Source organism: Pteropus vampyrus, unplaced genomic scaffold, assembly GCF_000151845.1.
Source record: "Pteropus vampyrus isolate Shadow unplaced genomic scaffold, Pvam_2.0 Scaffold199, whole genome shotgun sequence".
NCBI lineage: Eukaryota > Metazoa > Chordata > Mammalia > Chiroptera > Pteropodidae > Pteropus > Pteropus vampyrus.
This window is the reverse complement of record NW_011888980.1, coordinates 1,113,278-1,129,612: the sequence shown is the minus strand read 5'-3', so window position 1 is coordinate 1,129,612 and position 16,335 is coordinate 1,113,278. Positions and strand designations below refer to the sequence as shown.

Here is a 16,335-nt window from a genome sequence, read left to right as displayed (position 1 = left end):
GAGTATGATATATGACTCCAAAGAAACCAGATTAATTGAAAAATATATACAGTATTAAATCTTTTTGAATTTAAACATCAAAAGGAGTGCTGTCTCTTAAAATAGTTCCTTTGAGAGATTACATAAAATTATTTAATGTTGCTGTTGTTACTGTTGTTTGAAATACTATTGATTTTTTTTTTAAGTGGCTGTCTTAGCTGGGCTATCTAGAAAATGATAACTGTTGGGTGGTTACCTTAACTATACCAGATTCTGATTAAAACTTGATTTAAAAACTTGCTGTTTTAAGTGATTGTTGGGGCCAAGGAGTGCCAGGTGGAGAGTGCAGATGAAGTGATGAGCTTCTTGGAGATGGGGAATGCAGCCAGGCATACAGGTACCACCCAAATGAACGAACACTCCAGTAGGTCACATGCAATTTTTACAATCAGCATTTGTCAAGTTGAGAAAAATACAGAGACAGTTGAAGATGGATCATGGTGTTCCCATCGACGTATTGTCTCAAAGTTCCACTTTGTAGATTTGGCTGGATCAGAAAGAGTAACCAAAACGGGTAACACTGGTGAACGGTTCAAAGAATCCATTCAAATCAATAGTGGGTTGCTGGCTTTAGGAAACGTAATAAGTGCTCTTGGGGACCCACGCAGGAAGAGTTCACATATTCCGTATAGGGATGCTAAAATTACCCGACTACTTAAAGATTCCCTGGGAGGCAGTGCCAAGACTGTCATGATCACTTGTGTCAGCCCATCCTCCTCGGATTTTGACGAATCTTTAAATTCTCTCAAGTACGCCAACAGAGCACGCAACATCAGAAACAAACCCACCTTAAACTTCAGCCCGGAGTCAGATCGGATGGACGAAATGGAATTTGAGATTAAGTTGCTTCGAGAGGCTTTGCAAAGCCAGCAGGCTAGTAGTATCAGCCAAAGCAGCCAGATCCATCGAGAGGGGACTCCTGATAAAAATAAGATCCATTGTCTTGAGGAGCAAGTAGCTCAGCTCCAAGGAGAATGTCTGGGTTACCAAAACTGTATCGAGGAAGCCTTCACCTTCCTAGTGGAGTTAAAAGATGCTGTTAGACTAAATCAGAAGCAGCAACACAAACTGCAAGAGTGGCTTAATATGACCCAGGAGGTCAGGAAGGCCATTCTCACTTCGTTCAGAGGAAGCCGGGGCATGGGAAATTTGGAAGAAGGACCACAGCGTAGCACAGTTCTCCAGCTGAAACGAGAGCTGAAGAAATGCCAGGTACTTAGACACTGTTTTTATAAGTAACTTGTTTAAGGGCTAAATTTATTTGGGCAAGTGAGAGTCATTTTGGAACTCCAGAAGTTTTTAAAAAGGTTATGTGTAAAATCTCATTTGCCTTTACTCTTTTTCTTTCTCCTTTTTCCAGTTGCTTTTTCCTCATAATTGATACCTTTCTTGGCTCCTCTTTTCTTCTGCAACATGTATTTTAATTTGTTATATTTACTAAGTGGAATCTTGTGGACCTGGTTGTTAAATTTAGAGGATGAAAAGAAATACAATTTCAGAAACAAAATTAAATTATGCTTTATTGAGTTTTCATCCTTCTGTGGTCCGTGATTCTTGGAGGAAAAAAAATACTTCATCCTTTGAGTTTGAAGTATTGATTTTTTTAAACAAATCATCATATTTGATAATATGTAAGAAAATAAGTATGTACATGTGTACATATTTCATATACAGCTGTTGAGTTCATAGTTACATTTCCTCACTTTTCATTCAAAAAACATTTATCAAGTGAAGATTATATGTCATGGGAGAAATAGTGGAGGGCAATACATACCTAGTTCTACTTATGTGGCATTTGCAATTTGGTGGGCAAATAGATGTTCCACCAATTTTTTAAAATAGGAAAACATAGCTAAAAATAGAAAAATAATTAAAAACATAGAAATTAGAAATCTTTACTCAATACCTTCTAATTAGAAATCTTTACTCAATACCTTTTTATATGTAGTAGAGAAAAGCCAATTGTTTTATTCTCTGTTATAGCGGTTCTTGAACTTTTTGTTTGCAGGTGTCTTAAAATTGAGTTTCTCAATTGTATCTATTGATATTTACCATATTAAAATTAAAACAAAAATTTAAACTATTTGTTTAAAACAGTGATAATCCAATTATATGGTAATACACAGTAAACATTTTTTTTCATGAAAAACATTTTTCAAAACAAAAAAATTTAATGAGTGGAAATGTTTTATATTTTTGCAAATCTCTTTTTAACATCTGGTTTAATAGAATACAGGTGGATTTTCATATCTGCTTCAGCATTCATTTTGTTACAGTATGTTTTAGTTGAAGTATATGAAGAAAATCCAGCCTCATATAGATTTGTAGTTGGAAAGGAGGACTATTTTAATGCCTTTTTCAGATAATTGTGGATATTCTTTAAAATTATATCAAAACTCAACAAGTAGATATTTCCTAAAGGTTACTTGCAAGTATTGTTACATCAAGGTGTATACATTAAAATTCATTGGTTCCTATTTTGTACTTGAATGAAATTTTTATCCACACATGATTTAGAATCATTATATATTAGACATTTGGAAAACATTTGTTTTACTGAGGTATGCAACTCTTTTAGCTGTTGACATAGTTCATTACACAGTATCAAAAAATCACATCCATTAGTATCACTACTGATCTCACCATCAAAATCTTTAAGTTTTGGAAACTGTCACACTCAGAGTAGCAGAAATGTTTTCCAAAATTCTAATTTTTGCACAAAACTCAAATTTTATCATTTGCAACAAATACTGTTATTTTCCTTGAAATGATGGTTCTCATTTTTAAGAAATCGTCTGCAATATACCCAAGTGTAAATAACTATAGTTTGTTATTTTAGAGTAAAAATTGTACCTTATGAAAAAAGTGGCTAGTTCAGCTTGCAACTCAAACAATTGCAGAAGATTTTTTCCCCACAGACAACTATTGCCCATTGGTATGCAGCAAAACTATTTTGTGCATACCTCTCATTTTGTCACATAGAATACTAAAAAAAGCATACTCAAGGGTTGAGATTTAATAAAATAATTTTTATTGCTTCATCAAGATACTCTTAAGTAAAACTGGCATTTGTACTGTGACTGTGTGGCAGTGAGGAATACAGTGATTACTAGTACAATTTGATGACACTTCCCTTATTTGTGCTAGGAGCCAGCAGTTACCCACCTATGCTTTTGTATTATCGTTACAAATGTCAACATGATAAAAAGACAAATATTGTTTTAGTATTATTAGGAAAATAGTTTTGACCTGATAGATACCCTGAAAGGATCTAAGGGACATGCTGAAAGCATCTCTACTGAATATACTATGAGAACTGCTGTTCTATTATAAAGCTTTTGATATTTAACTATAAGCATGTAAGGTAATACTTTTAAAATGATGGATATTTTTTAAAGGAAGTAATTCTGTCCTGCCTTCTTCCCAGATAGAGCAGGTCTGTCCCTTCATCACTGGTATAAGAAACTGGTGTATAACTGGAAGCTTGCACTTTGGGACACATATAGAAGATGGTGATAGGAAGCGCTTTTCCTTCATGCTTCTAAGGTGGCTGAAATTGGAAGCCAATAAAACCCACTACTTGGAGTAACTTTCTCCATCTGTTGAAGACTCCCAATTGAAACTTGCTCTAGATTATGTACTCTAGATTACTATTTCCCAAAGATATTAACAGTCTTGATGGAAAAAGGTTCCATGAAAAGATTGTTTTGGGGAATGCTAGATTGCAAAAATCAAACAGGTTTCTCAATCCTCAGACTTCTCAGAACTTCGAGAGTGCTAATGTATATTACAAATCTCAAAGTGAAAGACATAGTATTCAGTGTTTCCCAGTTTTTAAAAACGGATTCCCATTTTTTGGTCTGCAATCTTGTAGACTAGAATCATTGGAAACCACTAAACAGTAAGTAGAAAAAGGATAAGTGTCATTCCTCACCCTGTTACATCTCTCTAAAAAATTTCCTTTTCTGTTCTTGTTTTCTGAGAGGCAGCATAAGAGTAGTTAAGAACATGGGTACCAAAATCCCATTGTTTGAATCCTGGTTTCTCTGCTTACTAGCTCTGTGACCTTGCGTAAATGTTTGACAGCTCAGTGCTTCAGTTTTTCCATCTGTAAAATGGAAACAACAACAATAACCACCTTGTAGGGTTGTCGTGAAGATTATTAAAGCATTAGTTCTCATAAGGTGATAAGAAGGATGCCTGGCCTATAGTAAAGCTCAATAAAGTTTAGCTTATTATTATCTCTTCTCCTTTATTTTTCACTTGCCTGTGCCTAGGTTATCCATCAGTGGCAGGTAAGAGATTGTACTTAGTAGTCATATGTAGGGCCACATGCCAGGGGTTACCGTGAAGGCAGCTTGGTAAACTCATCTGCTTAGGGAGATAGCAGGTGGGAGGAGAGGCATGAACATTCTCTTTGCTCAGCCTCCTTCCTTGAGCCTATTAGGGAAGCAGGAAGTACTTTAAAAAATTCCTAGCCAGGATGAGATTGTGGGCCATCTCACAAATGAAATAATAGCCTGATTGTTGCTAGGGAAGTAAATATCATTTTGAAGTTACTGTCTCCTTTTTAAAAGCTGTCAGATAATGTAACCTTGATTTTTGCCATTTATCAATTATTGGAACTGAACATGAATATATTCAACAGTTAAGTATCTTTTAAATAAATAATAGAATTGTAATTTTTAAAGAATATGTTAAAATATTTAATACACAGTACTGGGAGAGTAATTATAAGCTTCTCAAGTGGACAATTAATTGCCTATAGAAGAGGATGTTAACTAATTAGAATTATATCTTATTTATAGAAGAGAGAAGTCACAGAGGTTATATAAATATATAGGGTTATAAGGAACATCAGGGTCATGTGGTCCCTCCTCATTTTGGCATTCGAAGATCCTAAGCAGGGAAAAAAAGGGACTTGCCCAAAGCCCTTCGGTAAGCCTGTAGCAGAATCAAGGCTGGCCTCAGTCTGCGAGTTTCACGTGCAGAGGCCCATCCGCTTCCACGCCACTGCCTGAGGAGTCAACGCATGCACTCCTTTTCTGTGCATTACATCTTATTTGTGAAGTGGACACTCCTTTTGTAAACCAACTGCTTGTTCTTGTCTTTTCTGGTGGCTTACACTTTGGATCCTGGGGTTGAATGTCAGGACTTTGGTTTATCTACTGTGTCTTATTGGGAAAAGTTTTTAACTTTACTAAGCTTTAATTTCTTCATAAAAAAGAAAACATAGCTATTCAGTGAGATATTTTTTAAAATGCCAAGTCATTATCTAACATAAAGCAAACCCTGGGTAAATGTTAATGTTCTTTCTGTTTGTTTAACTTAAAAATTGTTGTGTAAGTATTATTCGAATATCCCATTTATTTGAAAATAAATTCACTAGGAACTAAGAAAACTATTTGTTTAACAACATTTTCAGACATCTTCAAAATATACCTCGTCAATGCACGGAATTGGCCAATATTCTTTAAATATCCAAATGCATTCTTATATCCTATAGGTCACTTTGGAAAATGTGACCTTTGATTTTTCAAACTCATATTAAAATCTCATGGCAATTCTAGCAAACTTGTAAAAATCATATTAAATATACTCTAGAACCTGAATAACTGGTTATCATTTTAAAATGTAGGAAATAAAAATCAGGAAAATCTTCCTATCTTTATGGTAATTAATTCTTATAGTAATGATAGGCCCTCTTAACTGTTTCTACCTTTATTATAAAGAAACCAGAAAGAAAGTTGAAAATGGACAACAGGATAAGAAAAATTTTAAGAGACATTGTCAAGCTGTCATTCAATCACTGCTTTGGTGGTATTATGCGGGCTCTCTCGAGTATTTTCCATGGTGAATCTCTCATGCTTTCTTCCCCTCCTTCCAGTGTGCTCTCGCTGCTGATGAAGTAGTATTTAATCAGAAGGAACTGGAGGTGAAGGAACTAAAGAATCAAGTGCAAATGATGGTACAGGAAAACAAAGGACATGTTATATCTTTGAAAGAAGCGCAAAAAGTTAATAGATTACAGGTAGAGTTTCTTAATATATCTAGCTCTGTAGGTTTTGTTAGAATAGTACCTAACTAAACAGAATGGCATTTTAAATGATAAATAAGAATGTTTACACAAATAAGTTTCAGTTGAAGAGCTCTAAGCACAGGCACCTAAAAGAGTTATTACTGTTTTCCCCCTAAATTAGTGTAAAGGGAAAACATTTTTTATTATTGTCTTGACTTGTATTTCACAAATATGAAGATAGTCCCCAGGAACTTAATTTGCAAATCATATTATGGTTATCTTTTCTTCATACTTTTCCCTTCCATTGTTTGTCAAGGTAATGGGCAATGCGATATTTTTAAGAATTGGAAGGTAAACACATAATTTTTAAGCTTTTAAATTCATTAGATTATCCTTTTATACTTCATTAATGACTTGCTCTTTCACTTGGTTAAATCTTTCAAATTCCCTATCTTAGCATTTCTGTTATTAACATGGTATACCCCTAAATATTGTATATTCTGGCTATGAAACCTGCCCCCAGCCCCAAACTGTTTCATTTAAAGCCTTTAGTTTCAACTAATGCCCTGAGAAATAGTCTGATCCAACAAAAGTTAGGTTTCGATTTTGAGGTTTCTTTTCTTTTTTAATCCTTCTAATTCTAGAATAACTTAAAAGCATAAAGCATATACAAAACTAACTGTTGTTCAGAGATTTATCACAAAGGGAACAGCTGGGTGACCACCACCAGGTCAAGGAATAGCAAACTGTCAGCCCCTCCAGGGGCTCCTCAGAGAGAGCTGCTCTCCTTATCTTTCGCAGTAGTCATTTCCTTGCTTTGCTTTATGGTTTTACTGTGAATCCCTGAACACTACAGTTTAGTTTTGGAGGTTCGTATAAACTGAATCATTCAGTATATATGCTTTAGTATCTGGTTACTTTTATTGAACATTTCGTTCTGATTCATCCATATTGTGTATGACTGTAGCTTGTTTAGTTTTATAGCTCTGTAGAATTTCAATGTACAAATGTACCACAATTAATTATTCTACTGTTCATGGACATTTTTTTCCCATGAATTTTCTTATACATGTCTCTTGGTGTACACGCATACATATTTCTTTTGGATTTGTGCCTAGGTCAAAGGGTAGGAGAATCTTCAATTTTAGTAAATAATACCAAACTGTTTTCTAATTCATACTTGCACCAGTCCTATATAAGCATTCCTGCTGCTCTGCATGCTTGCCAACATTTGTTATTTTTTAAATAATTTTTTAATTTTTCCATTACAGTTGACATATTAGTTTCAGGTGTATAACATAGCGATTAGACACTTATATAACTAATGAAGTGATCACCCCAACATTTGTTATTGTTAATTTTTAAACTTTAGACAATCTGGTAGGTATATAGTGTTATTTTATTGTGGTTTTAATTTGCATTTCCCTGATGACTGTTGAAGGTGAGCACTTGTTCACGTTTTTTGGCTATTTGGTTATCTTCTTTGTGAGGTACTTGTTCAAGTCTCTTGCTTGTTTTTCTATTAGACTGTGTGTTTTAAATTAATTTGCAGACATTTGTTATATATTCCAGGTATGAGCTCTTTGTCAGTTATATGGCTCCAAGTATTTTTTCTCTTTCTGCAGCTTTGTACTCTCAATGATGTCTTTTGATGAAAAGATAGATTGTAATCAAATTCAACAATCTTTTCTTTATGGTTAATGATGTTTGTGCTCTATTTAACAAGGCTTTCCTTTTCCTAGTTGTTTCCTTTGAGAATATTTTCTATATTATCTTCTTGAGGCTTTATTGTTTTGCCTTTCACATTTAGCTCTACAAGATTCCTGGAATTGATTTTTGTCTGTGGGGTAAGAGTCAAATTTTATTTTTTTCCCATATAGATATCTATTTGTCCCAACATCATTTATTGAAAAGACCATCCTTTCACCACTGTTCTGAGTGCTATATTTGTCATAAGTCAAGGTTCATTCATACCTGAATTTCTTGTCTATTTCTGGAACTTCTGTTGTATCCTTTTGGTCTGCCTATCCATGAGCTAATAACACATTTCCTTTTTATTGTAGGTTTATAATAAGTCTAGATATTTGGTAGAGCAAGGCCTTCTTCTTTGTTCTCCTAACCTCTAAGAATATCTTGGTTTTTCCATATAAATTTTCGAATTAGCTGTCAAGGGCCACCAAAAAAAAACCCACAAAACTTTTTGCGATTTTTGGTTGGGATTGCTTTAAATCTATAGATCCACTTGGAAAGAGTTGACATCTTTTGATTATAAGTCTTCTTTCTAATCAATGAATATGGTATATTCCTCCATTTATTTAGGTTTCCTTTGGTTTTTCTTTTCTTTTTCCCGCTCTTTAATTCCTCTCCTCCCCTCACTTCCACCCCTGACCTATGGATGTTGCCATTTACACTTAAGAACTGTATCTCTGAAGGCGGGGCGTGTCCTCCCACACACTCGTGCACCTGGGGCCTGGCACCCCTTGGGGCCTGGCACTCCTGGGATATGGTCCATGGCTCCACCTGGGGTGCAAACCCAAGACCTTCTGTGTGTAAAGCAGACGTGCTAATCACTACACACTATGGAGCCACCTCCTGGTTTTTCTAAATAATGGTTTGTGTGTGTGTAAAAATATTGCACATCTTTTGTTAAACTTAGGTACGTGATTTTTTTTTTTTATGGCACTAAATGTAATCTTTTTGAAATTTCCTTTTAGTAGTTTGTTGGTATGCGTAAATGTATTGATTTTTGTGTGTTGATATTTTATATCCAGCAACCTGACTAAAATTCACTTTTTAATTCTAATATTTATGTAAATTATTTTGATTTTCATTTATAATTACATCACCTACAAATGATGACAGTTTTATTTCTTCTTTTATAAATTTTATACCTTTTATTTCTTTTTCTTACCTTTCTTCATTGGCTGGGATTTTCAATAAAATGTTGAATACAAGTGGTGATAGCAAGCATCCTGTCTTGTTTCCAGTCATAGAGGAAAAGCTTTCAACATTTCACTCTAAAGTACCATGTTTGCTGTAACTATTTTTTATTTACCCTTTATCAAGCTAAGGAAAATTCTTATTACAAATACATATTAAATTTTATTGAGTGGTTTTTCTTTATTATGAATTTTCTCTTTTATTTTGTTAATGTGGATTATACTGATTTTTCTAATTTTAAACCAGTCTTGTATTCCTGGAATAAACACCCCCCCCCTTTTTTTTTTGGTCATGATGTATTGTTTTATCGGAGGTCCACAAGACCACCCTCTGGTTAGATGATCAGCTTGGAGGGCTCAGCATATAGTCATGCTCGTGGCTGAGATTTATTACAGTGAAAGGAGAGCAATGATCAGCAAAGGGCAGAGGCACATAGAGCGAAATCTGGAGGAAACTGGTGCACTTTCTAAGAGTTGTCTCTCTGTAGAGTCTCATGGATATGCTTAATTCCTCTAGCAGTGATTATGACAGCACATGTGAAATGTCTGCCAGGGAAACTCAGAGGAGACACAGTGCCTATAATTTTTATTGAGGGCTGTTAATAAAGGCCTCTCTGCCTAGCATGCGCAAATATTCCAAACTTCCAGAAGGAAAGCAGGCGTTCGACACAGACCATGTTGTCTGTACAAACAATTCATATCAGGGTGTTGGGAACCCTCTCAGAATCCAAGTTCCCAGACACCACCTAATAGAAAACCTCGTGAGCAGGTCTTTCTAAGGATATAGCAGTCAGGTATGCTATGTTCTCTTTTCTACAGTTAGCCTTAATTTGGTTTGCTATTATTTTGTTTAGGATTTTAGCATCTATATTCACCTGTGGAATTGGCCTATATTTTCCTTTCTCAAAAAATTCTTGTCAGATGTTGTAACAAGTTATGTTACCTTCATAATATAGGTTAGGTAGAATTCCCTCTTTTTTTATACTTTGGAAGATTGTGTGAAAAAGCAGTGTTATTTCTTCCTTAAATATTGAATTCACCTGAAAAATATTTGAGACTGGACTGTTTCTTTGTGGGAACATTTTGATTTTTAATTCAATCATATTTTCTTTTTGCCCCCATTTTTGTAAGTTTATTTTTCTAAGAATTTGACCACTGTATCTAAGTTTTCATATTTATTGGCATAAGTTTATACTAGTCTCTTATCTCTGTAACATATTTAGATGTTTAGTGATAACCCCTTTTTCATTCCTGGTCATTTGTTCCTTCTCTTTTTTCTTGATCATCTTCACTAGGGGATTGTCACTTTTATTAGTCTCTTCAAAGAGGCAGTTCTTGACTTTGTTGATCTTCTCTAGTATATGTTTGTTTATTATTTAATTGATTTCTGCCCTTACCTTTATTATTTACCCCTGCTTTTGGGGGTACAGATCTTATTCTATCTTTAGGTGGATGCTTAGTTCATTGGTTTTCAGCCTTTCTTATTTTATAATATATGCATTTATAATTATATATTTCCTCCTATGCTTGTCTTTACTTGCTCTCCACATTTGGCTAAAAATTTTTCCTAATTTTTATTGTGACTTTTTCCTTTGACCTATGGGTTATATAGTTATTTTTTTTCTAACACATGGATGATTTCTTTTTATTAATTTTTAACTTAATTGCATTGTGGTCTCTATGATTTCAGTCCTTTGTGTTTAAATTTGCTTTATGGCTCAGCATGAGGGCAATTTTTATAGATATTACAGATGTTCTTGAAAATATGTATATTCTGCAATCATTGAGTGCTTATAATTCTATTATTCAAATCTATATTTTTATTCATTTTGGGGGGATCTTTTTGTTAGTAATTTAGAGTGATATTAAAATCTGTCACTATGATTTTGGATTTATCTCACTTCTCTATGAAGTACTGATAATTTTTGCATTATATATATTGAAGCTGTGTTGTTAAGTACATGGAAATGTAGAATTATTGCGTCATCCCGGTAAGTTGATGTTTTTATCACTTTTTACCTCTTTTTTTAATCTTGTAATGGTTTCTGCCTTAAAGTCTACTCTGATATGAACATAGCTATTCCGGCTTTCTTTTGATTAATATTTACATGGTATCTCTCTTCTCATTTTAATTTTAATCTGTGTCATTTTAGTTGTGTTTTTTAGCAGCAGGTTAATTTTACAGTGTTCTCTGACAATCTTTATCTTTTAATTGGATTACTTAGTTCACTTTTGAATTTAACGTTTTTGCTATTATTTATGTTATAATCCCACTGTTGTCCTTTTCATTTATTCTACCTGCTCTGTGTTCTCTTTTCTGTTCTTTCTTACTTTCTTTTGAACTGTGAATTTTTAATCTTTACTTCATTAGCTTAGAAGTCGTACTCTATTTTTTTTAATGGTTATCCTAGAGAGTATATCATGCAGCCTTGCCTTAATGAAGTCTAATATTGATATTTTTACCCTTTTCCAAGACAGTCTGAGGATTCCATCTAACACCCACTCTCAACCTATGTGCCATTCTGTTTTATATCTCAATTATCTGTATGCATGACTTTTTAATAAGGTGGTATTTTTATAGCTCAGCATTAACAATGAAACTTTAGGGTTTTCTTTCCTCTTTAAACATTGTAGTACATGTGAAATATTAAGGTGAATGACAATTTCTTGTTTACATAATTTTGCACTTACAAAACAAAGATTGATATTAGAACTTTCTGAATTGGATATACTTTAAATTTTTTCTTTAGAGGATACATAAAACATTAAACCCCGTTCTGGTTCTTACTCTCCCCTTTCTCTCTTCTCTCCCTCTCCTCCTCCCTCTCCTTCCTGACATACAATTTGTTCTGCCTTTGATTCCCAAGTTCTTTCTCTCAGGACTATCGATTGCCTATCTTCTATCTCTTTGTGCTTTTGTATTTCTTTTCCACAGAGTAAAGGCTTTCACTTCACTGCACCTGCTGCCACTTTCTGTCTCCTTTGCTTCCACCTCTGCAATTTGTAACTCTTCCTCCACTTCTCAGCTCTCTTGTCTCTCTTTATTTCTTGGATTTCACTCAGAAAGTCCAAACTTTTATAAAGATCAACTAATCAGAGTGCTTCAGGTTGGCAAACCAACCAATCAGCATATGGGGCGCTTTTATTTTTTCGAGTAATTAACTCTATGTTGTATTTGTTGCTGCTTACTATTCAAAAGCTTTTACCAATAAGAACAGTCTTAGATACTGTGAACATCAGAAAGATAGTCTTTGGATAAATGAGGTTTAATTGTACAGTTAAGGTAGTTGTAATTTGTAGGTGTGATTTTGGTCAATGTACAATTTATTTTTAATTATTATCTACATACTTACTGAAGTTCTCTAATTTTAAAATTCTCATCTCTCTCCTACAAAGAATGAAAAAATAATAGAACAACAACTTCTTATGGATCAGCTGAATGAAGAACTAACAAAACTTAACCTGTCAATGACTTCTTCAGTTAAGGAAACTTGTGGAGATGGGCCAGATGCCAGGATACCTGAAAAGAGACCATATACTGTACCATTTGATACTCACCTGGGGCATTATATTTATGTCCCAGCAAGATCAGATGCCAGGAAGGTAAAGTCTAAACATTAATCTCTTTCTTATTTTGATATTTAAAACATAATATATGTAATATAATATCATTGTGTTTGTACAGTCTCAGCAGGTACAGTTTGGTTTCTGTTTAGTTTCATGGACTTTTGTGTATTCTCTTTCTCTTAATTATGCTTTTTAATAAGAAAATAAATAGAAGAATGTATAGTTGTATTTGGAAGGAATAGTTGAAGATAATGTCTATGTTCATCAAGGAGGAAAAGCTATCCATTGCCGTCATATTTTCAGACATGACTAAGTCTGATATCTTCATGAATTTTTGTTTTTCTTTAACCACACCAAGTTGAGATGAGGTTGGAGGGTATTTATTTTTACTTATTTGGTCTGTCCTATTATTCTCAAATGACATTTATGTATTACTTGCCAAGCTGACATAATCAAGACCATGTAAAGATCAATATGAACTTTTGTTGTAATTTTTATTTATGAATATGTGTCTGGGTAGTAAATATATGCACATGTTTCCTCTTGAAAAATCAAGTAATCTCCACTGTGGAAAAGACTAATGAGCATATTCATGAATTTTGGTTTCTATTTATTACTTTTATGAAGGGAAATGATTTGTTTGAGATCTATGTGATGATTACAGTCAAAGGGTAAGAAATATGCATAGCTTCATAGAGTTTGTAGTCAGGCAGACCTGGGAGTGAACACTAGCTCCATTGTATAGGCCTATGTGTGTATGACTAAACCTGTGTGAGCCCAGGTTTCTTATCTGTCATGATTGTGGAAACACGGGGGTGGATGGAGGATTTACATGAGATGCTGACTCTGAAAGTCCCTGGCACTGCGTTAAGTACATGTCAGTGGGCGCCTCCACTGTGTCCTAGGCTCAGTGCCTCAGAGTTAAACAGATGTTATCCTTACCAGTATGGTTTTCAATTTTGAGTGGTTGAATTTTAAAATTCAAGCCATTGTTATCATTAATTTTGGTTTTACTTTGTAGAGTTATTGACATTTTTCTTATGGTTGAATACATGGTAAATTTTCATAGAACAAATTCTTCACATGATTCAAATTTGATATCTACTATTTCAACTTAATACTTATATGTCAAGTCTTCTATGTAAATTTTAAAAACTATTGGCATAACTTATGTGAAATAATTTTCTGTTTCTGTCCATTATTTTATTTTTAAAAAATAACATTCGTTTTTATCCTGATTACAATAATTACACATATTTATTCTCTCTCTTGGTCTTTAATCTTTTTTACTAGACATTCACACACACACACACACAGACACACACACACACACACACACACACACACACACACACACTCTTTGAGGAGGTAGAGTTGCATGGGCTCTGTTAGGCTCTTCTTTTCTTGTCTCTAGTTGTTTGATTAGACCTGAAACAGACATGACTAGAATAAAGACTTTCAGAGTTATTGTTTTGAATTGGCAAATTCTTAATTTAGTTCTGTTTAAAAATTTTTCCCCATACCCCCAAAGAACCCTTAATAGCCACTAAAAAAGTGGGAAAAAAGAAGAAGATGCAAAGGTCATATACGATCAGCAGTTTGGACAGTTCTCTGGTGCCTACTGTGTGTCCAGGAATCCTGGCCACTTCTCTTGCTTGGTCTGGTTATTGCAGCAGACATGAAAAGGCAGGCTTGCACAGAAAGACACATTGTATAGCAAGCCTTGTTCGAGCCCTGTTTGCTGTTACAGTGTTATAAGAGGTCTCATTGAATACCGAAACTAGTACAATTAAGCCACAGAGGACATCTGAAGTATCATTTCATTTTCTCCTGGATTTCTGTCTTCTTGGCAGAAGTCTTGCTTATATTTTACAGCTCTAATATTTTTTTTGAGTTTAGCTCTAATATTTTCTTGAAGTAAAAATAGTCTAAGAGAAATACTTTCTCAACTGAAAATACTTTCAAAAGAAGAAGGGGAAAAGTAGCTTAATCAGTTTTTAAGTTGATTATAAAAAGAATCTGATTTTATTTCTCATATGCTTATTTATACATACTGGAGGAAAAGAGTGAAAAGATCTTATTTTAAAAGTATTATTTATGTTATATTTATATGTATACTTTTTGTTACTAGCTTTTCTCAATATATCATGGGCATTTGACAGTCATTATATATTCTTCTATAATATAATTTTTAATGGCTGATTAAAATTTATCCTAAAGGCATACCATTGTATACTTTTTCTGATTATTGCACATTCGTTTTTGATTATCTCTTAATCTGAAAAGTTGAACACCAAAATGGAATTATAGTACATATCTACTTATGCAGGAATCATAAAGAAATTGTCCCTCACAGCAAAACAGTATACAGATAAATAAAGTAAAAGGTATTAATAGTATTTATCAAATTAATATGAAAAAAGAGAAAAACTCATTTGTCTTAATAAATACCAAAAAGTCATCTGATGAAATGCAAAATCAAATCTTGATTTAAACTTAAAGAAAAAAAATATAACAGATTTCTGTTTTCTTAATGTGGTAAATATGATGTAATTAAAGCCAAGATCCAGTGCAATACATACTAAAAAGGCACTTTGGAAAGGAGAAATTTACAAAGGTGGTCCCAGTTATTACTTAGGTTTAGTATAATACCACAAATTGTGCTGATGAAAATCTACTATATTTCATTGATTGTAAGACTCACCTATTTTTTTTTTTTCACATTTTATCTTTGATGGCAGGATATGTTTTACAATTAATGGCATGTCATAGTTTGACAGCTTTTTTTCTTTCTTGGTGGTATAAAAATAATGGTGTGTCACAGTTGATGGCATTTTAGGTTTGATGAAATATGGTATCATGAAAGGGAAATAAAAGCAATAAGTACATAATATCGCTTTCAGTACTTGACATAACTGTATACTAAGAGAACCAAACAAAACATTTTTAAGGGATATGTTTTAAAAACCTGGAATCTCCAGATTCACAAAAGTGGAATATTGTAAAATCTTTTTGTTTTTTTCCTGAATGAATTATATATTTTTAAATATTTTATTTTATTAGTTTTGAGTATACAGTACAATGGTTAGACATTTATATATTTTATAAAACGATCCCCTTATTTGTTCTTTCTCTCCTCTGGCTCTCCACCTAGCCATTACATTAATGCTAACTGCATTCCCTATGCCCTGCTTCCCATCTCAGTGACCCATCATTCAGCAACTGATTTGTACTTCTTTATCCCTTCATCTCTTTCTCCCAGTCTTCCAACCTCCCTCCCCTCTGGCTATCACCAAATTGTCCTCTAAATTTGTGAGTCTGTTTTTGATTAGTTTGTTCTTTTTGTTCCTTAGATTCCATATATAAATGAAATCATATGGTATTTATCTTTCTCTGTCTGACTTAAATACCTTCTAGGTTCATCACAGCAATATCTTTTTCCATTCCCTTCCTTTTCTTATGTATGGGTCTTGTTTTTTTATCCTTTTAGCCACTCCATCCCTTGGTTGGAGCACTTAATTCTTTTCCATTTAAGATACTTATTGATAGGAATGTAGTTGTTACCATTCTTTATTCCTGTATTAATTTTGATACATGTTTTTTCTTCTTAAAGAAGTCCCTCCAGCATTTCCTTTAATTCTGGCTTGGTGGTGATAAATTCCTTTAGTTTATTTTTGTCTGGGAAGCTCTTTATCTGTCCTTCAACTCTAAATGATAGCTTTGGTGGATAAATTATTCTTCGTTGTATATCCTGGGTCTTCATTCTTTTAA

At 33.6% G+C, this 16,335-nt stretch overlaps 1 protein-coding gene across 5 annotated transcripts in view; it reads left to right on the top strand.

Moving 5' to 3' along the window:
- Window positions 1–16,335, top strand: part of KIF27 (kinesin family member 27) — a 68,516-nt gene that overhangs the window by 11,890 nt on the left and 40,291 nt on the right. For 2 of the 5 annotated variants that reach the window (XM_023537756.1, XM_011372048.2), the window contains 3 exons: window positions 290–1,251; window positions 5,927–6,070; window positions 12,394–12,600. In XM_023537756.1, coding sequence (XP_023393524.1) covers window positions 290–1,251; window positions 5,927–6,070; window positions 12,394–12,600 — 1,313 coding nt within the window. The remainder of the gene's footprint in view (window positions 1–289; window positions 1,252–5,926; window positions 6,071–12,393; window positions 12,601–16,335) is intronic. The other 3 variants (XM_023537758.1, XM_023537757.1, XM_023537760.1) reach the window with 3 other exon arrangements.